This window comes from Hypanus sabinus, chromosome 11 (genome assembly GCF_030144855.1).
Source record: "Hypanus sabinus isolate sHypSab1 chromosome 11, sHypSab1.hap1, whole genome shotgun sequence".
In the NCBI taxonomy this organism is placed as follows: domain Eukaryota; kingdom Metazoa; phylum Chordata; class Chondrichthyes; order Myliobatiformes; family Dasyatidae; genus Hypanus; species Hypanus sabinus.
The window spans coordinates 58,653,320-58,679,278 of NC_082716.1; the positions used below are offsets into that span (position 1 = coordinate 58,653,320).

At 43.3% G+C, this 25,959-nt stretch overlaps 1 protein-coding gene across 2 annotated transcripts in view; it reads right to left on the reverse strand.

Annotated features, from left to right (window-relative positions):
- Nucleotides 1-25,959, reverse strand: part of LOC132401991 (ubiquitin-conjugating enzyme E2 U-like) — a 56,123-nt gene that overhangs the window by 29,500 nt on the left and 664 nt on the right. The window contains exons 2-5 of one of the 2 annotated variants that reach the window (XM_059984408.1): nt 21,313-21,466; nt 5,284-5,365; nt 1,496-1,588; nt 249-307 (exon numbers count right to left, since the gene is read on the reverse strand). In XM_059984408.1, the coding sequence (XP_059840391.1) occupies nt 249-307; nt 1,496-1,588; nt 5,284-5,365; nt 21,313-21,378 (300 nt within the window). In that variant the 5' untranslated portion in view covers nt 21,379-21,466. Of the gene's footprint in view, nt 1-248; nt 347-1,495; nt 1,589-5,283; nt 5,366-21,312; nt 21,467-25,959 lie in introns of both variants that reach the window. The other variant, XM_059984407.1, reaches the window with a different exon arrangement.

Below are 25,959 nucleotides of genomic sequence, written 5' to 3' on the forward strand. Positions count from 1 at the left end.
TCAAAACATCAACTGTTTATTCCTTTTCATAAATACTGCCTGACCTGCTGAGTTCCTCTAGCATTTTGCATGTGTTATTGAGGAGGATATAGGGTTTCTAATACTGAGGCTAGCTGTGTTCCTGGCTGGTACCTATATAGAAAAGTAACAGATGCTGAATCCTATCTGGTTAGTATGACTCAGTTTCATGCTTACAGTTCAATAACTGAGATAACAGTGAGTGAGATTTCATTTAGATACACTCCTACCTGAATGGTAAGAAGTATGGTTGTCAAGGAGTAATGTTCATCCCCTTTCCTGGGATTATCTAGAAAGTAGACACATGGCTTGCCTGTGATTGCATCAACTAGGAGACAAAGTACAATAACTGATTTTTACATAAATCATTAGAAAATTAAGAAATCACAATGCATGAACAGGTTATATGACAACTTTATCAATTTCTCCCATTGGCTTATTTACATACTTACGTGCTTCACTAAAAGTACTTGAACTCAAGTATGTGGTTCACTGTTATTGATGAAATCACACATTGCAGAACAGTTGCACTCCACAAAAGCCTTCTGGTCTCCACTAGCAATGTTTCCTTCTCCTCCCAGCCTCCGTTTCTTCTACCCAATGATACCTCAGTCTTCAACTATCTCTGCAATTTCCAATGCTATTCTCAAAACAGACAGTCGGCCCTCCTTATCCGCGGGGGATTGGTTCCGGGACCCCCCCGTGGATACCAAAAAACTGAAGTCCCTTATTTAACCTGTCTCAGTGCGGTGGACTTTAGGACCTGGCTGAGCTCCAAATCCGCAGTGTTTCTGTTCACGAAAGTAATCATGATCATGATTGAAAATAAAAGTGGAAATAATAAAGCAATTGGAAAGAGGTGAAATGCCATCGGTCATTGAAAAAGTGTTAGGCTATAGTTGGTCAACGATCGGAACAATTTTAAAGGATAAAGTGAGAAAGGCCCTGCCCCAATGAAAGTTACAATTATTACTAAGCAACACAGTGGTTTAATTATTGAAATACATATGTTTCTTAAGTGTTTTATATGCATAGAAAGGTAAAATATATACTAAGACAAATGTTTGACGAACTGACGCTAAATAATACCATATATGTCTGTTCTGACTTACTTAGTAAGAGAACCTGCGTTTTTTTTTCGATCCTGATCCGCGGTAACCTACACACATCCTCCCGTATACTTTAAATCATCTCTAGGTTATTTATAATACCTAATACAATATAAATGCTATGTAAATAGTTGTTATACTGCATTGTTTAGAGAATAATGAAAAGAAAAAAGTCTGTACATGCTCAAACAACAAGTGCTGGAGAGAGAACTTCCGGGTTTTCCCAATCCGTGGTTGGTTGAATCTGTGCATGCAGAACCCGTGGATAAGGAGGGCCGACTGTATATTTGTTCAGTAACTTTGTGGAGTTACTTGGAGAAAACTGGTGACAATACCTTGATCTTACAGGAATATTTTCAGATACTTACCATTGGGATGAAATGGAATTGTATTGAAAGTGATAGTAGGAGGGACTGACTTGTATTCCTCTGTATACCTCAAGGAGAGTTGAAGGGAAGCACCTTAATGAAGCAAAAAAATATTCTGATCAATAAGGAATTCTGGTACAATTAGCACAGATGTTTGAAGGTTAAGATCAGACACTAAACTGTAGGTTGTCCATTTCTCCAGAGCTTGTATAAGGGATCACCACACTTGATAGACCATGAGTTTTGATGTATTATTCACTGAAAGGGCCTATTTCAACACTGGGCCCAGAACCACTGATCTCACATTCCAGAACTAGTGCTGAAGGTTTCTTACATAAATAACAGCTATGGACTCTGTACCTTGGCAATAAATGTTATGTGATAGTCTGTTGCTCAATACAGTATAGGTGTACTGTTAACTCAGAGGATTTCAAGTTGATCAATATTGGTAAATGTCATTGGATCCCTTGAGAACATGAAACCTCTATAGTAACCACTTTCCTACCTAGGCAGGAGAGGGGAGATCAGGTAAGAGGTAATGGGGATGTAATGGAAAGTTGAGGACGGAAGAAATAGATCCCCCAAAGCATTGGAGAATTCTTTGATGTCTCCACAATGTACTTGTAATACAATAGCAGCAATATCAAGTCAATGCCAGCACTCTCTTCCAGGCCAGCACCTCCTACTTCAAGACTTTAGTCATGCAAGCCAAGTGTCAGTAGGTAAGCAACATCATCATTATCATCATGTATGACACTAGGTGGTTTAAATAAGCATTATACTCCAAGCTCCATTAAGATAAGAGATTTCCACAAGGAGCATGAAAATACTTCAAGGACATTCTTAAAGTCACCTCAAAAAACTAACATTCTCCTAGATTAGTGATAGTGTCTTAAGAGTGACAATACAAATGGAGGCAATCTTAATGGCACTACTGAGGATATGTGCAAACAGTGGAAGAACTGCACATCTCAACAAACACAATCAATTTCTCACAAGCACCAAATGCTACACATGTGGATTCTAGATACTTCAGAATCTCCAGAGCTGCAGTGGAAGCAAAATATTTTTGGCTTCAAGGTGTGACAAAGAAGAAATGACTAATAGATCATGACTTTATTTACTGTTCTGGCAATCTGTGCCATAGGATTAATATAAGGGACCCAGATGGGTCATATTACTGCAAGAACTTTGGTCACTCTGTAAGTGCAATTTCTTTTCAACTAATGTTTTTTTCTGACATTCAATGTGATGTTACGTTTCAACAGAAGAATTTCTCAAACTATTTAGCTGAGGAAATTACCACAACTGAATCCATTCTTGCCCTTGACCAGCTTGTACATATCCCAGCAGGGATTAATAAGCAGTGATCAGAAGCTGAAACATGTGATGCTGTCTCACTGAGATCAGCCAATACCACATTTTAGGATTTTCCAACTGGTTGGTCCCTTTATTGACAGAATCAATGGGAAAGGTTTAAACTCATTTAAACTTCATTAGAAAATAAAGTAGAATCTTGGACTGTATTCCTTTTGATATTTTATTAAATAATTCAATATTTTTTATAAAAGAAGAATTTATCTAACTTATTCCTGTCAGTATTAATTCAGAACACCAGAAAAGAGAAAAATAGCATGCTTTTAATTATTTTATTATTATACCTGACAGTGATTATTTACTCTATATAACATGAAACTCATAAAAAAAATCTTACAGTATTATTTTTCTGCTATAAGCTTTGACTCAATTTTTAACATTATATTTTCTTTAATCCAACTTTCAGGTGTCACTTGGGGTGGACTTGCTCTCCACCCTTAACTCCACCAGACAATTTCAGTGATGTATCAGAAGCACACTAAGATGACTTGAAGTTTATTATCCCACTAAGCACAGAAATCAGGAGCTGGTTAGGTGCTAAGGGATTGTGCAGCCCAGCTAACAGAGGTCTTAGAGGACATCTTTAACATCTCTAGCAATAGTTGACTGTCCCTGTAGGCTTCAAGGCAACTGTCTTCATTCCAGTGCTCAAGAGAATGATGGTAACTGGCTAAATGATTACCACCCAGTGACACTGACCTTAATAATCATGAAGTGCTTTGAGTGGCTGGTAATGGTTCATATAAAATCCCACCTTTCAGCTACATTGGACCCTTTCCAGTTCACCTACCACTCAAACCAGTCCATTGATAATGCCATAGCCTCGTCCCTTCCCACTGTCCTGTCCCATCTAGAAAATGATGCCTCATATGCCAGGAATTTAACGTGATCATGCCTCAGAGGCTGGTGGCTAAACTGTCATCATTAGGACTCAACACACCTCTCTATAACTGGAGCTTGTATTTTTTTTACAGACAAAACCCAATCAGCCCAAGTTAGCAGCAATATCTCAAGCTCCATCATGATGAGTGCTCAGCCCACCGCTGTTCAGATTGCCGATTCATGACTGCACCATCGAATCCAGCTCATACCGCATCATCAAGTTCGTTGATGATACAACAGTGGCTGGCCTCATTGACAACAACAAGTGTCTTGTCTGTCTGTATCATTGAGTGATACTGAAGTTGCAAGACTATACAGAGGATAACAAAAACTGCCAAGATAATCACCGGGGTCTCCCTCCCCCTTATTTACCAGGAGTGTGTTTTTGAAGGGCCTAAAGCATTGTTGAGGATCCCTACCATCCATCCCACAATCTCTTTGGCCCACTACCATCAGGAGTGATGTACAGGAGCATCAGGACTAGAACTGCGAGCCTGGGTAACAGTTTCTTTCACAGGCCACCACTGAGGTCTCATCAATAGAACAGTGAACTGTTTACAGCCACCTGTGTTATGCACTTCACCTGCATTTTGAAATATATTTTATTAACTAATTTGTTGTAATATTATGCTTTATGTCCTGTGTGTGATATATGTATTGTGGGTGTACTGTGGTCTGGAGGAATGTTGCTTCGTTTGGTTGTGTATAAGTACAATCAGATAGAAATAAACTTGAACTTGAACTTGAAATAACAGCCGATGCAAACCCAGCACATACACATCAAAAATTTAGTGGTCCAGGAGAACATGGATAAAGTGTGTGTGTGTGTGTGTGTGTGTGTGTGTGTGTGTGTGTGTGTGTGTGTGTGTGTGTGTGTGTGTGTGTGTGTGTGTGTGTGTGTGTGTGTGTGTGTGTGTGTGTCTGTGTGAGAGAGAGAGAAAGAGAAAGAGAGATTGTGCATGTGTAGGGAAAATAAAAACAAGTGTAAAGGGGAAGGAGCAAGAGAGATGAATGATCAAGATTGGGAGAATTATGTTAACACTATTGTAGATGAAAATACACATAAATTCCTAAAGCAATTACCCTGCAGTAAGAACCTCAGAACTGAAGGTCTGGGAGAAAAAAACAGAAAAACATGGTGGTAAAAATAATGATTTTTGAGTTTAAAACATCAAAATCTTAAATTAACACTTAAAATTGTTTACTACAGAATGGAACTTCCTTTACAATTTCAACTCCAACTGCTACCCAATTAGCCTCAAAATGAAATCTTGAACAATAGAAGAAACAGAAAATGTTAATCTGCTCAGTTTCATTAGAGTAGAAAACTCTGCTGACAGAAAAAAAAGCAGTGTAATTCTAGAATAGCTGAAAATCTGAAACAGACCTCCAGGATCTTTGTTTAGTCTTTCCATTTAAGTTATTAATTGACAACTTCTGCTGATGCAGGAAGCATAATTTTTGTTTGCTCTGTACCACGCAATCGTTTTCAGAAATGATAAATGAAAGAAGTTTAGTTTTATGCTTACCTTCCCAGAGAGAATCTTTCAATCCTTGCACTGTGGCCACCCATTCTAGTAGATCTTCTCTAACTGGGTATGCAGAAATGCCCTAAAGTTGTATAAACTATAATTTATTAATAAAGTGCTTGTGTGCTTACAAAGACATATTCAGTTATTTAGATTCCCCAACATACAACCACCCTCAGTTTTCTTTCCATTGCCCGTTTCCGCTATGCAATTAACATCTGATAAACTCGGGTGGTTGGTAACTGAGGATATTTTGGTTCAGTTATGAGGCCTTCAAAGATAAAATCATCCATCAGCATTTATTAATCTGCCTTGTTTCAGAAGAACAATCAATAAGATAAGGTATTGGTGAACAGCTGTCAACCATACAATGTATCGCAGCTGAGGTCGCTTTCTTCACCATCACAAGGGTTAAAAAATAATCGTCCTTGTACCTAGGTGGAGGAGAAGATGGATCATTTATGCTCAGGAACCCAATGACAACCTTAGGTCTATAATAAAGCAGCAGTTGAATGAAGTTAATCTTAATGTCTAACATCAGGAGTGAAGCACTCAACCTATTCCTGAGGAACTGTTAGTAGTTTGAAAACCATTATATTTCAGCAACTTCACCACCTGCTCATACATGGCTACAAGCAAAGTGATAAGTATCATTTACAGGCAAGAATTTCATAAATAAAACCTCATAGATGGAACTTTTACCGAGGTGGTCACAACCTGAATGCAGGCTTCAGAGAGTAGATGGGTGACCACCAGGAGTGAGACAGTGACATTGTTGCATGGCAGGAGCCTTTTAATAAGAATAAGTCTTATTGGATGTGAGTCATTTTTTGAATTCGCGAGTGACAGAGTGATATCATTGCAGGATGGGAACCATTTGAAAAGAACAAGTCTCTTTGGGAGTGAGTTTTACTTGAGCCAATAAAATGAAGGGAGCAGTAAGCAGAGCAGCCATTGCTGGAGTGGGCCAGTATTAGAGAGATCAAGCTTTGGCTTAACAGGCTTTGTCAAGAACAGGTAGAAGCTAAGGGTGCTGATTATTTGTTATCATTTGATTTCATTGTGGAACTTGGGCTTGAGAAGTTGGAGTCAAACGTGTAACGAACTCGGTGAGAAGAGGCTAAGTAAGAGACCTAAGTGAGTGCTAAACATAGAGATTTCATAGAGGAGACACATATAAGAATATTTAAGCTTTTTCTCTTATTCCTTAGTTTAGTGTAGGCAGGATGGTTCAGGTGGTGGAATGTACCTTCTGTGAAATGTGGGATTATGGGGTACCTAACAGTCTCCCTGATGACTACATCTGCAGGAAATGCTCTTGACAAGGTCATGGAAGGAGAGCAAGAACTGAATATACTCAGTATCATCCAGGAGCCAGAAAACCTCACATATGAAACTTTCACTGAGGTGGTAACACCCAGAGTGCAGATGGGTAACCACCTGAAGTAAAGGGAGAGAGCAGTCACTTCAGGGTTCCCCTGTGACCATTCCCCTTAACAATATGTATACACCTTTGGATACTGCTGGAGTATGACCTATCAGGTCACAAGCAGAAGCCAGGCCAATTGCACTGTAACCAGCTCTGAAGCTCAGCAGGGAAGGGTAAAGTCAGGCAGTGATAGTGATAGGAGACTTGATAGTTAGGGGGATAGACGGAGATTCTGTGGCCAAAAAAGAGACGCCAGGATGTCGTGTTGCTTTCCTCGAGCTGGAGACCAGGAAATCTCGGAGTGGCTGCAGAATATTCTCAAGAGGAAGGGAAAGAGCCAGAGCCTAAGTGTGCGGACGTCAGCCAGGTAGAACAGCTAGAAGAGCTTAAAAGGAGACAGCTTTATAGAGCAGGTGTCAGAGGAACAGGTGACGGAGTAGAGAGAGACAGAGTAGGAAGGCTTTGGCTCAACTGGGCTTTGGTGATAACAGGTCGAGGCGAGGTAGGTTGCCTGTTTAGAATACAGACAAGAAGAATGTGTGTGTGTGAGGCAGGTGTTCTGTGCTTGGTGTCAGATGAGGGAAGTCCTGGAAACTCCAAGCCTCCTGGACGGCCACATCTGTGCCAGGTGCGTCGAGCTGCAGCTCCTGAGGGACCATGTTAGGGAACTGGAGATGCAGGTTGATGACTTCATCTGGTCAGGGAGAGTGAGGAGGTGACAGATAGGAGCTATAGGCAGGTAGGTACACCAGGGCCTCATGAGACAGATAAGTGGGTAACAGTCAGGAGAAGGAAGAGCAAGAGTCAGATGCTAGAGAGTACCCTTGTGGCAGTCCCCCTTAACAATAAGTACTCCTGTTTGAGTACTGTTGGGGACGGGGGAGACAGCCTACCTGGGGGAAGCAACAGTGGCTGTGCCTCTGGCTTAGAGTCTGGCCCTGTGGCTCAGAAGGGTACAGAAAGGAAGAGGATGGCAGTAGTATTAGGGGACTTGATAGTTAGGGGGTGAGACAGCTGATTCTGTGGACGCAGGAAAGAAACATGGATGGCAGTTTGCCTCCCAGGTGCCAGGGTCTGGGATGTTTCTGATCACAACAACTTTATCCTTAAGTGGGAAGGATAATAGCCAGAGGTTGTGATACACAGTGGAACCAACAACATAGGTAGGAAAAGGGAGGAGGTCCTGAAAGCAGACTACAGGGTGTTAGGAAGGAAGTTGAGAAACAGGACCTCAAAGGTAGTAATCTTGGGTTTACTGCCTGTGCCACAGGGCAGTGAGTATAGGAATAGAATGAAGTGGAGGATAAATGCATAGCTGAGGGATTGGAGCAGAGGGCAGGGATTTATATTTCTGGATCATTCGGACCTCTTTTAGGGCAGGTGTGACCTGTACGAAAAGGACAGGTTGCACTTGAATCCCAGGGGGACCAATATCCTGGCGGGCAGGTTTGCAAAATCTATCCAGGAGAGTTTAAACTAGAATTGCTGGGGCCGGGGGTGGGGGGGGGGGGGGTGGGAACTAAACTGAAGAGACTGGGGAAGAGGAGATTAGCTCACAAATAGAGGAAGCTTGTAGACAGTGCGAGAGGGAGGATAGGCAGGTGATAAAGAAGGGATGCACTCAGACCAATGCAAGGAGTGTTGTGAACAAAGCAGATGAGCTTAGAGTGTGGATCAGTACTTGGAGCTATGTTGGTGCGGCCATTACAGAGACTTGGATGGCTCAGGGGCAGGAATGGTTACTTTGAGTGCCTGTCTTTAGATGTTTCAGAAAGGACAGGGAGGGAGGCAAAAGAGGTGGGGGCATAGCCCTGTTGATCAGAGATAACATCACGGCTGCAGAAAAGGCGGAAACCATGGAGGGGTTGTCTATGGAGTCTCTGTAGGTGGAAGTTAGGAATAGGAAGGGGTCAATAACTCTACTGGGTGTTTTTTATAGTCCACCCAATAGTAAGTAACAGGGACATCAAGGAGCAGATAGGGAGACAGATTCTGGAAAGGTGTAATATTAACAGGGTTGTTCTGGTGGGAGATCTAAATTTCCTAATTATCCATTGGTATCTCCCTAGAACGAGGGGTTTAGCTGGGGTGTGTTAGGTGTGTTCAGGAAAGTTTCTTGACAGAATATGTAGATAAGCCTTGTTCTTGTAAGAAGAGAGGCTGTACTTGATCTGGTATTGGGAAATGAACCAGGTCAGGTGTCAGATCTCTCAGTAGGAGAGCATTTTGGAGAAAGTGATCATAATTCTCTCTCCTTTACTATAGCATTTGAGAGGGATAGGAACAGACAAGTTAGGAAAGTGTTTAGTTGGAGTAAGGGGAAATATGAGCTTATCAGGCAGGAACTTGGAAGCATAAATTGGAAACAGATGTTCTCAGGGAAACATACAGAAGAAATGTGGCAAATGTTCAGGGGATATTTGCATGGAATTCTGCATAGGTATGATCCAATGAGACAGGAAACAATGGTAAATTACAGGAACCGTGGTGTACAAAGGTTGTTGTAAATCTAGTCAAGGAGAAGAACTTACAAAATATTTTAAAAACTAGGTAATGATAGAGATCTAGAAGATTATAAGGCTAGCAGGAAGGAGTTTAAGAATGAAATTAACAGAGCCAGAAGGGGCTATGAGAAGGCCTTGGCGGACAGGATTAAGGAAAACTTCAAGGCATCCTACAAGTATGTGAAGAGCAAGAGGATAAGATGTAAGAGAATAGGACCAATCAAGTGTGACAGTGGAGAAGAGTGTATGGAACTGGAGGAGATAGCAGAGGTACTTAATGAATACTTTGGTTCAGTATTCACTACGGAAAAGGATCTTGGCAATTGTAGGGATGACTTACAGCAGAATGCAAAGCATGAGCATGTAGATGTTAAGGAAAAGGATGTGCTGGAGTTTTTGGAAAGCATCAAGTTGGATAAGTCACTGGGACAGGATGAGATGTACCCCAAGCTACTGTGAGAGGCGAGGGAGGACATTGCTGAGCCTCTGGTGATGGTCTTTGCATCATTAATGGGGATGGGAGAGGTTCCAGAGGATTGGGGAGTTGCGGATGTTGTTCCCTTATTCAAGAAAGGGAGTAGAGATAGTCCAGGAAATTGTAGACTAGTGAGTCTTACTTCAGGGGTTGGTAAGTTGATGGGGATGATCCTGAGAGGCGGCATTTATGAATATTTGGAGAAGCATAATATTACTAGGAATAAGTCAGCATGCCTTTGTCAAAGGCAGGTCGTGCCTTACGAGCCTGATTAAAGATTTTGAGGATGTGACTAAACACATTGATGAAGGTAGAGCAGTAGATGCGGTATATATGGATTCCAGCAAGGCATTTGATAAGGTACCTCATACAAGGCTTATTGAGAAAGTAAGGAGGCATGGTATCCAAGGGGACCTTGCTTTGTGGATCCAGAACTGGCTTGCCCACAGAAGGCAAAGAGTGGTTGTAGATGGGTCCTATTCTGCTTGGAGGTTGGTGACCAGTGGTATGCCTCAGGGATCTGTTCTGGGACCCCTTCTCTTTGTGATTTTTACAAATGACCTGGATGAGGAAGTAGAGGGATAGGTTAGTAAATTTGCTGATGACACAAAGGTTGGGGGTGTTGTGAATAATGTGGAGGGCTGTCAGTGGTTACAGAGGGACATTGATAGGATACAAAATTGGGCTGAGAAGTGGCAGATGTTCAACCCAGATAAGTGTGAGATGGTTCATTTTGGTAGGTCAAAGATGATGGCAGAATATAGTATTAATGGTAAGACTCTTGGCAGTGTGGAGGATCAAAGAGATCTTGGGGTCCGAGTCCACAGGACGCTCAAGGAAGCTTCTTTGACAAGAAGGATATGGAAGCCATAGAAAGGGTGCAGAGGGGATTTACAAGGATGTTGCCAGGATTGAGGAGCAATGCCTTATGAGAGAAGGCTGAGTGAAGTTGGCCTTTTCTTATTGGAGCGATGGAGAATGAGAGGTGACCTGATAGATGAGTACAAGATAATGAGAGGCATTGATCGTGTGGATAGTCAGAGAGGCTCCTTCCCAGAGCTGAGATGGCTAGCATGAGAGGGCATAGTTTCAGGGTGCTTGGAAGAAGATACAGAGGAGATGTCAGGGGTTTGTTTTTTTACACAGTTAGAGGTGAGTGTGTGAAATGGGCTGCCAGCAACGGTGGTGGAGGCAGATGCAATAGGGTCTTTTAAGAGACTCCTGGATAGGTACATGGAGCTTAGAAAAACAGAGGGCTATGGGTAACCCTAGGTAATTTCTGAAATAAGTACATGTTCAGCACAGCATTGTGGGCTAAAAGGCCTGTATTGTGCTGTAGGTTTTCTATGTTTCTTTGTAACAGTAAGTATATATTTTTTAATTAAATAAGTAGTGTAAAATGAGACTGAGGTAGTGTTCATGGGTTTATTGACTGTTCAAAAATCTGATGGTGGAGGAGAACATGCTGCTCTGAATTGTTGAATGTGTGTCTTCAGTCTCCTGTACATCCTCCTTGATGATAGCAATGAGAAGTGGGCACATCCTGGGTGATGGGAGTCCTTAATGATGGATTCCACTTCTCTGAGGCATCACCTTTTGACAATGCTCTGGATCTTGAGGCGGCTAGTGCCCATGATGGTACTAGCTGAGTTTTCAATTTTCTGCAGCTTTTTCCGATCCTGTTCAGTGCCCCCTCCATATCAGACAGAGGTGCAACCAGTTAAAATGTTCTCCACCATACATCTGTAAAAATTTCCATGTGTCTTTGGTAATATACTAATTCACCTCAAACTCCTAATGAAATATAGCTGCTGTCGTGCCTTCTTTGCATCAATATGTTGGGCCTAGGATAGATCGTCAGAGATGTTGATGCCCAGAAACATTTAGATAGGTACATGAGTGTGAGGAAAATGGAGGGGTATGTTCATTGTATTGGCAGAACAGATTAGTTTAGTTAGTCATTTTATTAATAATGTAATTGGCTTGACACAACACTGTGGGTTGAAGGGCATGCTCCTGTGCTGTACTGTTCTATTTTCTAGGACTCCAACAATCTCAACTTGCACCAAACATTCATATGTACAACTGCATTTATCACTACTTCAAGGATCACACGCTCACAGCTTTGACATACTCATAGTGCTTCTATCACCACAGACTTAACACCCAGAAACATTACAACACACATATTAAAATATTTCTCCTTCTCCAATGCAGGTCACATACAATTTTCACCAGTAGGTGGTAGCCTGTAGCTGTTTTACGCAATAGCCTTGAGAAATGTGTGGTAGCCTTTATTAGCCCAACAACCACAATACTCAGTCAGAGAAAATGGTGGGCCCACACTATCCATCTTTCAACATCTTACTTTCCTCAATCTCCTCTTTTTATCAATTCAGTTTATGATATGCCAGCATCGTGAGCATTTTTGCCCATCCATATTGAGTCATCTTGAGCTGCATTTCCACAATTTTAGATCCATGGAGAGCTACATCATGAAAGCAGGCTCTTTGAAGTCTGTACTGACCATCAGCCAACCACTTACACTCACCCCATATCAATCCCTTTTTTTTATTCTCCCCATATTCTCACACCTCGTCCCACCCCCAACAACTTCTAGCACTAACTTGCATACTAGAGCACTAGGGCCAACCAAACTGCATTTCTTTGGGACCTGGGAAGAAACCAGAGAACCTAGGCAGAACTCATGTGGTCATAGGGAAAACATGCAAAATTCATGCAGACAGCACAGGATGTTAGGGTCAAAGCTGGGTATCTGGTGCTGCAAAGCAACAGCTCCATTTGCTGTGCTACCATGCTGCCTGTACTATTGGCTAGGAAATTCCAGGATTTAGAGCAAGTGGTAATGCAGGAATGGCAATATATTTCCAGGCCAGATTGAATTATCTTGTAATATTCTTGTGTTTCCACTGCTTTCATGCTCTTATTGGTAAATGACTTGTGTTTGTAGTGTATTGCCAGAGCACTAACTATATTGCATTTGTAGATGTCACACACAACAGGTATGGTACAAGAGCACTGGAAGGATGTTTGGGGGTTGGGGGGGGGGGCAATAGGAATGCCAATCAAGTTGGGTGCATTGTTCTGGATACTGTTGATTTTCCTGGATATTATTGAATTGTTGGACTTCCCGGTGCCTCAGGAAATATTGCAGTGATATCGTGGGGCTGTGACAATGGGCATTCAATAACCATAACAGTCTTTCTTTATGTGAGGTAGGATGCCAAGCATTGGAGTGCTTTCTGTCTGATGACCCATCTTCAGCATTACCAGCGGTCTTGATATTACACTTGCTCAAATGCTATCTTGATATTGTGCTTATCACATCTGTGAAATTTAACTTTTTGATTGACAGAGGGTACTATAAGGCCTGGAGTCAGTTGGTCTTGATGGAATCCAAACTAGATATTGGTGACCAATTATACTGGCATAAAAGTACTTCTTGGCAGCATTGATTATGACTTTTTCCATCATTTTTATGTTAGGTAAGAGTAAGCTGATTAGGTGGTAATGAGCCATTTTTGATTCATCCTGCTTTTTGTGACAGGGCGTACCAGGGCAATTTTTCCACTTGCTTCTTACATGGCATTGTTATAATTTTAGTGGAACAACTTGAGATATAAGATTTGGAGGAAGTGCCTATAATCTTTTTCTTGCCCCTTTCACCCACCCTGTTCTCAGATTTTAGTTACTTAAATCAACACTGCAACTTTCTTACATGCTACATGATGCTTGCAATGCCAGGCAGTACAATTCAGAAAGCAGGAAAATTAGCAGTTAAAAATAGGCATTTTAGGGGTTACAGTAAAAAGTTAAAAATAATTGGCAATCAGAATGCTGACATAATTGGTACCAATTTTGTGGCTTTTGTGTTCAGTCCATATCCATAAAGAAAAAAAACAATACTGTTTGCCTGTATGGCATAAAGGATCTGCTTTATTAAACCTCACACGAAGAGCACTCAACATAAATTTCAAGGGCCAAAACAACAAGCATTTATTTCCATATTGCATTGATTGGCTTAATTATGATTTTATTCACAGAAAAGCATGTAATTAAAACAATCAAGCAGCACAAAACTAATAAACTTCTTGACCCATTTAATGCCTTGTACTGAAAAGCTGTATGTAATAGGCTCAGGATTGTTGAGGAGCCAGGAGCACAGTGAAGCTAAGGACTAAGCCTGCTGTTGGGAGTTGCCCTCAGGCAGGGGGGAAATAAAGAAGTTTTGAAAGTAATGAAGAAGATGGAAGTGGCAAATATGGGATAGTATTGGGTGATAGGAGTTGTATGGATGCAAATGTCAAGTTTCTGCAAAATGGAAAAATAAGTGGCAAATTTAGGATTACAATGGCTTATTGTCCAGTATTGAAGGCAGTAATTAGGATTTAAATAAAAGGAAGAGTTTAAGGCACTGCTGAGTATTGAATGTGAAGCTGTTTCTGATATCAATCCGATTAGATGAACTAAGGATTTGAAAAAAGTGTAGGAGATATTGTGGGTGCAAAACTTTTAAGATACGGGGTACGCTTAGTATTTTGCAATGATAATAAGCAATGTTAGAAAGCTTTCGGGTTACAAGCTTTGGGAGGAAGGAAAACAACACCAAGGAATTATTTGAAATAATAGTGGCTTTGGGGAGTATTCACAGGAGTGCCTCTAGATGTATCCATGGACCAAGTTGAGAATAATTTAGTCAGGGGAAAAGTTATATATGTTAAATATTTTAATGTTTTATGGTAAAGTAAGAATAGGTACCTTACTGATGTTAGTTAAATTTGATGGAAATATTGTCAGATAGTGTTAACTTAGGTGAAATGAGTTATATGGTTCAAATCTATATTCCACTCCCTCTGAGATGTTTTCAGTGCTAGAAATTTGGTCATGTAGCAGTTGTGTGTTGGGTTTGTAGATGTGCAAGAGAACATGATTATGGTAATTGTGGAGAAGGCATTTGGCCAAAATGTAGCAATTGTGTAGGGAGACATAGCTCTACTAATGCAGAGTGTTTTGTATATAAGAAAGCTGTGTAAGTGCAGTGTGTTTGGATAGAAATGGGCATATCATGCAGAGGCGCTTCAGAGAGAGCAAAAGACAGTGTTAATGGGATCTATTAATAACCAAAATGTATAAGGATTAAAGTCAGTATGTAAAGTGCATGATTTTATAACAAAGTATTTGGTGATTGCTGATAAACTAAAATTTGTTACTTTCATGGCAGATGTGGTAAATTGCACAGACTAGAAGCAGGACAGAAAAACATAAAAATCTGCAGAAAAATATGTAGATATCAAAGATTTAACTCGAGCAGTTATTAATGATGCTTTACAAGAAAGGGTAAATGATATTCAGACTTCAAAGGTTATTAATGTTTTATTACTTTGTAGTGATGTGCTACACACAGCGCTGAAATAACAACACACAGTTGGTAAGTTGTTTCGAGACTAGTTTATTCAAACTTCGCGGTGCTGGCATTTAATCCCTAGCACCCACCCTCTCCCGGCGGACATTACATCAGAGGTGTATTACCAAAGTCTCCCCCTGCGTGCTGGCTATTTGTGAGCCGGTTCGCCTGTGCAGAAAATGGGTCGCCATATATCCCTCCCCAGAACCGGCGATACACCCTCCAATGTCCACAGTCTGGGTCGGACTCTGTTTGGGAGGTCTGCCTCTGCGCCGCGGTGCCTGAACCTCGACCGGCTGCGCCGTCCACATGGGCTGGTTTGAGTCGGTCCACCGTGAAAACCTCCTCTTTCCCCCCAATGTCCAGAACTTACGTGGACCTGTTGTTGTTGATCACCTTCAACGGCCCCTCGTACCGCCGCTGTAGCGGTGCCTGATGTCCACCCCTTCGTACAAACACAAACTTACAGTTCTGCAAGTCTTTGGGTACATGAGTTGGGGTCCGTCCAAGCTGTGAAGTCGGTACGGGGGCCAGGTTGCCGAGCCTCTCGTGTAGTCTGTCCAGGACTGCTGCGGGTTCTTCCTCTTGCCCCCTTGGGGCTGGTATGAACTCTCCTGGGATGGTCAGGGGTATGCCGTACACCAACTCAGCTGACGAGGCGTGCAGATCCTCTTTGGGCGCTGTGCGAATTCCAAACAGGACCCAGGGAAGCTCGTCCACCCAGTTAGTTCTCTCAGGCGGGCCATGAGAGCCGACTTCAAGTGACGGTGGAAGCGTTCCACCAGTCCGTTCGACTGTGGGTGGTAGGCAGTAGTGTGGTGTAGCTGCATTCCCAACAGCTGGCCACAGCCAACCACAGGCTGGAGGTAAACTGGGCGCCTCTGTTAGAGGTAATGCGGGCCGGTACCCCGAAGCGTGTTACCCAGGTTGCAGTCGGTGCTCAGGCGCAGGAATCGGCCGATGTGTCGGTGAGCGGGACTGCCTCTGACCACCTCATGAACCAGTCTACCATATTTAGGAGGTACCGTGCTCCTCGGGACACTGGTAGGGGGCCCACGATATCCACATGAATGTGGTCGAGCCTCCGGTGGGTGGGTTCGAACTGCTGCGGCGGGGCTTTAATGTGCTGCTGCACCTTGGCTGTTTGGCACTGCGCGCACGTTCTGGCCCATTCACTGACCTGCTCGCGAAGTCCGTGTCACGCAAACTTGCTGGAGACCATCCAGACAGTTGTCCTGATAGATGGGTGTGCCAAACCCTGTATGGAGTTGAAAACTCGCTGCCTCCAGGCTGCAGGGACAATGGAGTGAGGTTGGCCGGTAGCCACGTCGCACAGGAGGATTCTCTCACCTGGGCCTGCGGGAAAGTCCTGCAGCTGCAAACCCAAGACTGCGATCCTGTAGCTGGGCATCTTGTCATTTGCCTGCTGTGCCTCCGCCAGTGCTGCATAGTCCACTCCCAGGGACAGGGCCTGGACAGCTGGTCTGGAGTGTGTGTCTGCCACGACATTATCCTTTCCCGAGACATGCTGGATGTCCGTCGTGTACTCAGAGATGTAGGACAGATGTCGCTGCTGGCAAGCCGACCAGGGATCAGACACCTTTGTGAATGCGAAGGTCAACGGTTTGTGGTCCGTGAATGCAGTGAACGGCCTGCCTTCTAAGAAGCACCTGAAATGCCGGATTGCCAGATACAGTGCCAACAGCTCCCGGTCGAAAGCATGTACTTGAGTTCGGGTGGTAGTAGGTGTTTGCTGAAGAACGCCAGGGGTTGCCAGCGCCCCTCGATGAGCTGCTCCAGCACCCCACTGACTGCTGTGTCGGATGCATCCACCGTGAGTGTGGTCGGAATGTCCATTCTGGGGTGCACCAGCATTGCGGCATCTGCCAAGGCTTCCTTGGCTTTAACGAAAGCAACTGCGGCCTCCTTGTCCCAAGCAATGTCCTTGCCTTTACCTGACATCAGGGTGTACAAAGGGCACATGATATGGGCTGCTGAGGGGAGGAAACGGTGGTAGAAGTTCACCATACCAACGAACTCCTGTAGACCTTTGACCTCTTTGGTAATCCTGTGGCCCAGGAAGTCGATGGTATCGAGACCGAACTGGCGTTTGGCCGGTTGATCGTGAAGCCGAAATCACTCAGGTGGGAGTAGAGCTGGCGGAGGTGGGACAGATGCTCCCGGCGACTACTGCTGGCTATAAGGATGTCGTCCAAATAGATGAACGTAAAGTCCAGGTTGCGTCCCACTGCATCCATTAGCCGCTGGAACGTCTTTGCGGCATTCTTCAGGCCGAACGGCATTTGGAGGAACTCGAACAGGCCGAACAGTGCCGTTTTGGGGGTCTTCAGGGTGCACCAGGATTTGATGGTATCCCCGGACAAGGTCTACTTTGGAAAATATTCTTGCCCCGAGCAGGTTTGCCGCAAAGACCTGTATGTACAGCACGGGTACGGTCTGGAGTTGTAGCCTCGTTCAGTCTGCAGTAGTCGCCTCATGATCTCTAACCCCCAGCTGCTTTGGGCACCATGTGCAGGGGGGAGGCCCATGGGCTGTCGGACCTCCGTACGATCCCCAATTCCTCTATCCTCTTGAACTCCTCCTTTGCCAGGCGGAGCGTTTCCAGGGGGAGCCTTTGTGCGCGGGTGTGGAGGGGTGGTCCTTTGGTCGGGATGTGGTGCTGAACCCTGTGTCTGGGCATTGCTGCCGTGAACTGCGGTGCCAGAATCGATGGAAAGTCCGCCAGGATTCTGGTGAATTCATTGTCCGACAGCGTGATGGAGTCCAGGTGTGGGGCCGGCAATTTGGCTTCACCCATGGAGAACGTCTGGAAAGTCTCGGCATGTACCAGTCTTTTCCCTTGCAAGTCGACCAGCAGGCTGTGAGCTTGCAAGAAGTCCACCCCCAGGAGTGGTTGGGCCACAGCGGCCAGTGTGAAGTCCCACGTGAACCGGCTGGCGCCGAACTGCAGCTGCACTGTGCGGGTGCCGTAGGTCCGTATCGTGCTGCTGTTTGCGGCCCTCAGGATGGGTGGGTCCTGGCTTCCTGTTGCGGGTGTCATACCCCATCGGGGGCAAGACGCTGATCTCCGCTCTGGTGTCGACAAAGAAGCGGTGTCCCGACTGTTTGTCCCAGACGTACAAGAGGCTGTCCTGGTGGCCAGCCGCCATAGTCATTAGCGGCAGCTGGCCCTGGGCCTTGCAAGGCGGGTGACAATGGCGGGCTTTTGTGCCCCACCGCTGGTGGTAGAAACACCACTGTTCACAGGCCTCCTCACTCCTGCCTCTGTGTTGTGTGCGCCCCCCTGCCGGGCCCGATCTGGTCCGCTGTTGGGCGCGTGGCCTGGTAATCTGACCAACGACTCTCCCTCTTGGCTTTCCACAGCATGTCTGCCTGGGCCGCCACCTTCCGGGGGTCGCTGAAATCTGCATCGGCCAGCAACAGATGTATGTCCTCGGGCAGTTGCTCTAGGAACACTTGCTCCAACATGACGCAGGGCTTGTGTCTGTCAGCCAGGGCCAGCATCTCGTTCATCAATGTTGATGGAAATCTGTCTGCCAAACCGTCCAGGTGAAGCAGGCGGGCACGCCGCTCATGCCGTGAGAGGCCAAAGGTCCCAATGAGCAGTGCCTTGAATCCTTCATATTTGCCTTCTTCCGGGGACGAAAGTATGAAATCTGCAACCTGGGCGGCCGTCTCCTGGTCAAGGGCACTCACCACGTGGTAGTAATGCGTGGAATCAGAAGATACCTGCCGAATCTGGAACTGGGCTTCTGTTTGGGTAAACCACACACGTGGTTGCAGCGTCCAGAAAGTCAGCAGTTTTAGCGAAATTGTGTGAACAGATGAAGAGTTGGTCATCTTTGGTCCAAATCCCGTTTGGACCGTTGGGGTCACCAATGTAGCGATGTGCTACACACAGCGCTGAAATAATGACACGCAGTCAGTAAGTCATTTCGAGACTAGTTTATTCAAACTTCGCGGCGCTGGCATTTAATCCCTAGCACCTGCCCTCTCCGGGCAGAAATGACATCAGAGGTGCATTACCAAAGTCTCCCCCTGCGAGCTGGCTATTTGTGAGCCAGTTCGCCTGCGCAGAGAGTGTGTCGCCACAACTTTTTTTTCCTTTTCTCTTTCTTTTCTTTTGTAATAATGTACTGTAAGAAGTTTGTTAATGGTCAGAAAAACTTGCTAATGTTTTTTCTTTTTCTAGTCCTACAATGGAATGGTAGAAATTTGTTAGCTAATTATCAAGGGATTTTAATGCTCATGGTACTGTGTGGAGTTATAGTAACACAAAAATGAAAGGGGTGGTGGTGAAAGACTTTCTGGAAGAAAAATGATGCTCAGCAGGTGGCAGTAATGCATCTCATGTTGGTCTGCCCACTGCCATTAAACATTATTAGAAGAACTGTATGGAAAGAAAATATAAGTTTTGAAAGAGTAGCAGAAATAGACTAGACTCTGCTGGATAGCTGGGAAAACATTTGAGGAAAAGAACAGGAGCAAGATTATGGGAAGGCAGAATACGTAATAAACAATGAAGTGACAAGAGTAAGAACCAAAAATGAAATACAAAAACAGAACCAATAAACCCCAGGAATATGAACAGAAATGAATAAAGCGTCAGCAGATCGTTAATAAGTAAGAGGAATGCAAATGATTAAAAAAAAGACAAAATGAGATCTATTGAAATGGAATCCAAAAAACACTTTCCCAGGATGAGGGGCTTCAATTAAAGGAATAGATTTGAGGAGCAACAACTTGAGAAGGATGAGGGGAGTTTTGATAGAAGTTTATGAAATAATGTGTCTGGAAAACATGGATAACGGGATCTAAGAAGGTAGCTGTATGCTGATTGACTATAGCTTTAATGGTTTTCTTTGGTGGAAGGTCAAGGGCAAAACCTCATTGGTAAAAAATAAAGTGAAGGAGAATTAAGGGAATAAGAGAACTGTTTTAGGTCAGTATTTGGTTAGAATCGAGAATACATTCTGTGGAGGTGGGCTCATTGTGCCCTTGCAGAGCAAATTAGATATACAGGTAGTCCCTGAGTTACGAACATCCAACTTACGGACAACTTGTACTTACGAACCCAGGAAGGAGTACGCTGTCCGCCATTTTAAGTCAGATTGCGACGCCGTCCACAATTTTAAGTCGGATCGTGACACCGTCTGCCATTTTAAGTCATTGCCATTGACACTACATTGAGTGTTTAACTTTGTATTTGGTTTAAATTTTTCTTAGTAAGATTCACCCTGACCCCGCCCACCATTCTGGTTGGCTGGTGGCGCAGTGAGATCAGCGCCGGGCTGGACAACGGAGGTTCCTGAGTTCGATCCAGTGAAAGACCGCTCCCGTGCCTGGTTGATGTCAATCTAGTGACTCCTGTACCATCTGTGCCGGGTTGATGGCGAGCTCACAACTCGACTTTGTAAAACAAAACACTGCCACCTCCAGTTTAAACTTCTACGCGGAATATTGTGGAGGATCAAATACCCAAACCCAGCACAGCCTCCACTTGTCCCATTCAGTCTGTCTCATTGCGGACCTGGGGAATTCAGTGTGGTGGTCCTTAGGACCCAGTGGACCTCGGGAGCTGGCAGAGCTCAGGACCCGCTGCCTGCAGTGTTTCTGTTTCATTGATGGGAAGCGATCGCTATTGAAAATAAAGTGGAAATAATAGTGTTGGAAAGAAGTGAAACGCCATTGGTCATTGGAAAAGCGTCAGTCAACGATCAGAACAATTTTGAAGGATAACAGATAAAGTGAGAATAATGGGGCATGTGAAAGGCCCTGCCCTGATGAAAGCTACAATTATTACTAAGCAACGCAGTGGTTTAATTATTGGAATACATATGTTTCTTAAGTGTTTTATAAGCATAGAAAGGTAAAATATATACTATATACTAAAACAAACACTTGACTAACTGCACTAAATAATACCGGATGTACTTGTTCTGACTTATGTACAAATCCGACTTAAAGATGGACTCAGGAACAGAATTTGTACGTATCCCGGGGACTGCCTGTATATATATTGTTGCAAAAGGTTTGTGAGAGCAACAGAAAATAGACTGCTGGGTGGAGCTGGAGTTGATGAGGTTGTGAACAATATGGATACGATGAATTGATTTCCATCTTTCTATGCAGTGACTATTCTATAATATTATGAATCAAAACTACTTCAACTCACAAAGAATCCAGCTTCTTGAAGTTGAATATATTCCCTTTTCAGCAACAAATAAGCCTTCGACTGCATGAGCTTCACAGTTGTTGAGTACCCATCAAATGAAGAATCTTCTTGATGATGTAAGTGTTAAAAAGGATTTTTTATATTTTCTCCCCAGCTTCGTAGCATCAAAAAAAAAGAAACTTTAAATTAGATTTTCTAGTAACCTTGTATAAACAAATTAAATTAAATATGCTTAATATTTAAATAAACATTATTGCTAAGTTATAACAGTAAAAGATTAGAATGCATAAAATGGCCAAATGTATATGTAATTTGTATGCACACTTGGTTATCTAATCATAATAGTCACCCAATTTACTATACAGTATTTGCAGCAGAAAGACATTATGCTGTTGAAACTGACATACATATATGAATATTTTTGTTGCGTCCTTGTGAGTATCATGGAGAAAATACACCTTTCTTCTCTTGTCAATGCAATTTGTGCAAGTTCAGTGGCTTGTTCCCAGGTCACCATTATAGCACACAAAAATGATTGCATCACTTTGCAAATTTTGTAAATTGAAAACCTACTGTTCACGACTGAGACCTTACAGGCCTTGCTTTCGACACCTGCAATAGAGAACGAAACAGGATCTCTACATTTGAGTGCAACACTTCACAGACACAGATGTAAGTTCAGGGTTTGATTCCTGCCACTGTCTGTAAGGATTTTGTATGTTCCTCCCCCTGAATGCATGGGTTTCCTCCAGATGCTCTGGTTTCATCCCACATTCCAGAGATGTACAGTTAGGGTCAGTGAGTAGTGGGCATTCTATGTCAGCACTGGAAGCACGGCAACACTTGTGGGCTGCCCAGCACAATCCTTGCTGATTTAATTTGGCAAAAATGCTACATTTCACTGTATGCTTTAATGTACATAAGACAAATAAAGCTAACTTTTTGCCTTTAGTGGTTCTGTGGTCTAATAACATTGAGCAAATAAATGCTACCAAGAAAATCCTTTCAACATCTTAATTTTAATAATATGCTCTGAAAACAGTTAAGACTTAAAATGCACTTTTGAGTGCCAACTCTCTTGCCTATCTTTGAAGCCTATACTCAAACTATTCAAAAGCTTAAGTTCAACACAGATTATCAAGGTGTGTAGTATATGCCTATATCTCTATTTTTCAATGCTTGTGTTATTAGCAGTGATTACATTGCAAGCAATAAATTGATTGTTTGATGTTTTGTGAAGTCCTCTTAAGTTGAAAGACTTCATATCCAAACACAAGTCCAAGTTCGAGTAGAAGTTAGACACTGCGAAGGCTGCACTAAGGTGAGGAGTTGAAGGCACTGAGATGCTAGCAGCTGCACAAACATACTGAGGGAAGTGAAGAGAAAGTCAGTTGAGGGTGGGTTAAAGAGGCTGAAGAGAAAGTTCAGATGGTCACAGAAAGTTTTGGGCTGCTGACAATTTAAAGGAGTCATTAGGGTACATTTAAGCAGCATTGACTATGGCCTTGGAATCATTGGCAATGGGTATTAGGGGATATTGAGGGCTGAATGGTCAGTAAGGATTGGAGGCTGGTTAAGGGCACTGGGGATACTATAATTTCAATCTGAGAGAACATTGGGAATTAAGAGTGGCAAGATGGCGCCAGTGAACAATGCAACCAACGACAATATTCTGCTGACAGTTCATGAATCTATTTATTTTACTACTACTTCTTTCAAATATGATTCTACTGCTAAGCTGTGTGCAATTGGAACTTGTGATCTACATGCCAAAGAGTTTCGGCCTGAAATGTCGACTGTACTCTTTTCCTAGATTTTGCCTGGCCTGCTGAGTTCCTCCAGCATTTTGTGAGAATTGTTCGGATTTCCAGCATCTGCTGATTTTCTCGTTTGTGATTTGAGTTATATTTTGATGATGTGTTCTTGGGTTGATTGAGCAATCTGGCACTTTGCTGTCACTAAGGGAGTTCACTGAGGTTTGGAGCTGAGCGTGCAGCCTGGAGGCCAAGAAAAAAGGAGACAGGCCTCAAGCCGATTATCAATTCCATTGTTTCTCTCTGACTGAGGTGTCAAGAGCACAAGCCTATTATTGACTCCATTGCTTCTCTCTGACTGAGCATCGAGCAAGTTTGAAGTCAATGAAGACAAGAGCAGAGGATGGGTGGGTGTTCATGGCTGCACTTGACTGGTCTTCCTCTCTCTCTCTCTCACTAGCTGCTGTTGGAGGAAAGTGCTGGAGTCTTGAGTTCCATGTTGCAAGGATTGATTGATGAGGTTGTGAATTAATTTCAGGAGACTTTGAGGTTCATGTTGCATGTGTTTCTGGATTCTGGTTTTTCTTTATTTTTGCTGTTTCTGAGTGGTTTGATCTGGGTTATCGATGCAGACTCCGGCGCTTCAGTGAAGACTGGCCCTGCAACCTGTATTGGCTAGTGGTGCGACACTGAACTGAACTAATCTGAATACTACTGGACTCCTGGTTTGATGTTTGATATTCTACATGTTCTCTGCTTGCTTTCTACTGTGGAATACTGTGGAGGAGTAGTCGGGGTGATTTCTAAGGTGGTGATGGAAATATTAAGGATAGTACAAAGATATTGAACTAGGAATGGTATTGAGCTGGTATATTTAGTAGGCTTCTGTGCACATTGTGAGATGCAGGATGTGCTGAAAGTGAAATAGGCCCAACACATCCTTGTCAAACAAATTAGCTGACAGCTGGTCTCATTTGCCTGCATTTAGCCCATATTTCTTTAAACCTTTCCTATGCACGTACCTATCCAAATGTCTTTGAAACATTGTAATTCTACTAGCCTTTACCACCTCTTCAACCAAGTCATTCCATTTATTCAGCACAGTGTATGTGGAAAAACTTGCCTCTCAGTTCCACTTTAAGTTTTTTTCCCCCTGTCACTTTAAGCCTATGCCTTCTAGTTTAGTCTCTCCTGCCCTGGGAAAAATACAGTAGCCCTTCACTTTATCCATGTGCCATGATTTTATAAACCTTTATAAGGTCACACTTCAGTCTCCTTTTACTCTGGGGAAAACAGACCTAGCTTTTCTAGTCTTGCCTTATAACTCAAGCCTTCCAGTCCCAGCAATACCCTTGTGAGTCTTTTCTGCACTCTCTCTCTATTCTTGCATATTGAGGATCATATAGGGCAATTGAAAGTCTTGTGATGCCTGGTGTTGAGAATATTCAGGGTAGTGGCTTTGAGGGGTTGTGATGGGAACACTAAGATGGAAGATTTTTTTGGGAATATACTGTGGATGACTGAACACAGAACATTAGAGCACAGTACAGGCTGATGTTGTTCTTCAGCCCATGATGTCGTACTGACCTTGTAAGCTACTTTAAGGTCTTCCCTCCATTTTTCTATCAACCATATGTCTATCTAGGAGTTTCTTAAATGTCCTTAATGTATCTGCCTCTACCACTACCCCTGGCAGGCTGTTTCATGTACCCACCACTCTGTATTTTAAAAAAAACTTACCTTTGACATTCCTCCTATATGTTCTTCCAATCTCCTTAAAATTTTGCTGTCATATTAGCCACTGGAAAATGTCTCTTGATCCAAGCCTCTATCAAATCACCTCCTTCACTCTAAAAAGTCCTAGCCCACCCAACCTATCCTCCTAAAGCAAGTTCTGTAATCCAGGCAGCATCCTGGTAAATTTCCTCCAAAGCTTCCACATCCTCCCTATAATGAGGTGTGCAGAACTGAACACAATACTCCAAGTTTTGTGTAACTGGGGTTTTACAGAACTCAATGACTGAAGGCCTTCTTAACAACCCTGTCAACTTGTGCAGCAACCTTGAAGGATCTATCGACAAGGACCCTATAGAGGGTTGCTCCAAACTGCTAAGAATCCTACCGTTAACCCTGTATTCTGCCTTCAAATTCGACCTTTGAGAGTGAACCACTTCATTCTTTTCTGGGGTGAATTCCATCTGCCACTTCTCAGACCAGCTCTGCATCCTGTCAATGTCCCGTGTAACACTATCCCCAACTCCACCAACCTTGGTTATAGTAATATACAAGTTTCCTAACTCACCCTTCCACTTCCTCATCCATGTCATTTATAAAAAATCACTAAGAGCAGGAATCCCAGAACACCACTAAGTCACAGAACTGCAGGAAGAATATACTCAATTTACTACTGGCCTTTGCCTTCTCTAGGCAAGCGTATTCTAAATCTACATTGCCAAGTCTCCCTGGGTCCCTTGCTCCCTGACCTTCTGAATGTGTGTATCTTAGGGAACCTTACTAAATGCCTTGCATATACACCACATTTGCTGCTCTATCTTCTTCAAAGTGCTTGGTAATATCCTCAAAAGAATTCAATCAGGCTCATAAGGTATAACTTGTCCCTCACAAAGCTATGCTGACTATCCCTAATCAGACTATGCTTTTGGACTCTTTTTTTTTAGGGGATAGGTATTCAAGGTGAATTTATGCAGAATTATCATTGAAGATAGTTTTGTGCAGCATCAAAAGCACTAATCGGCATTTGATTTCTGGGATAGACACAAGTGATGGGGTGGAGTGTGGTATTTCATAAGAAGGTATTACGTGAATTCAGTTGTACTGATAGTGATTTTGGAGGAGGGTCAAGTAGATTTTAATGGCTGTATTATGCTTTTAG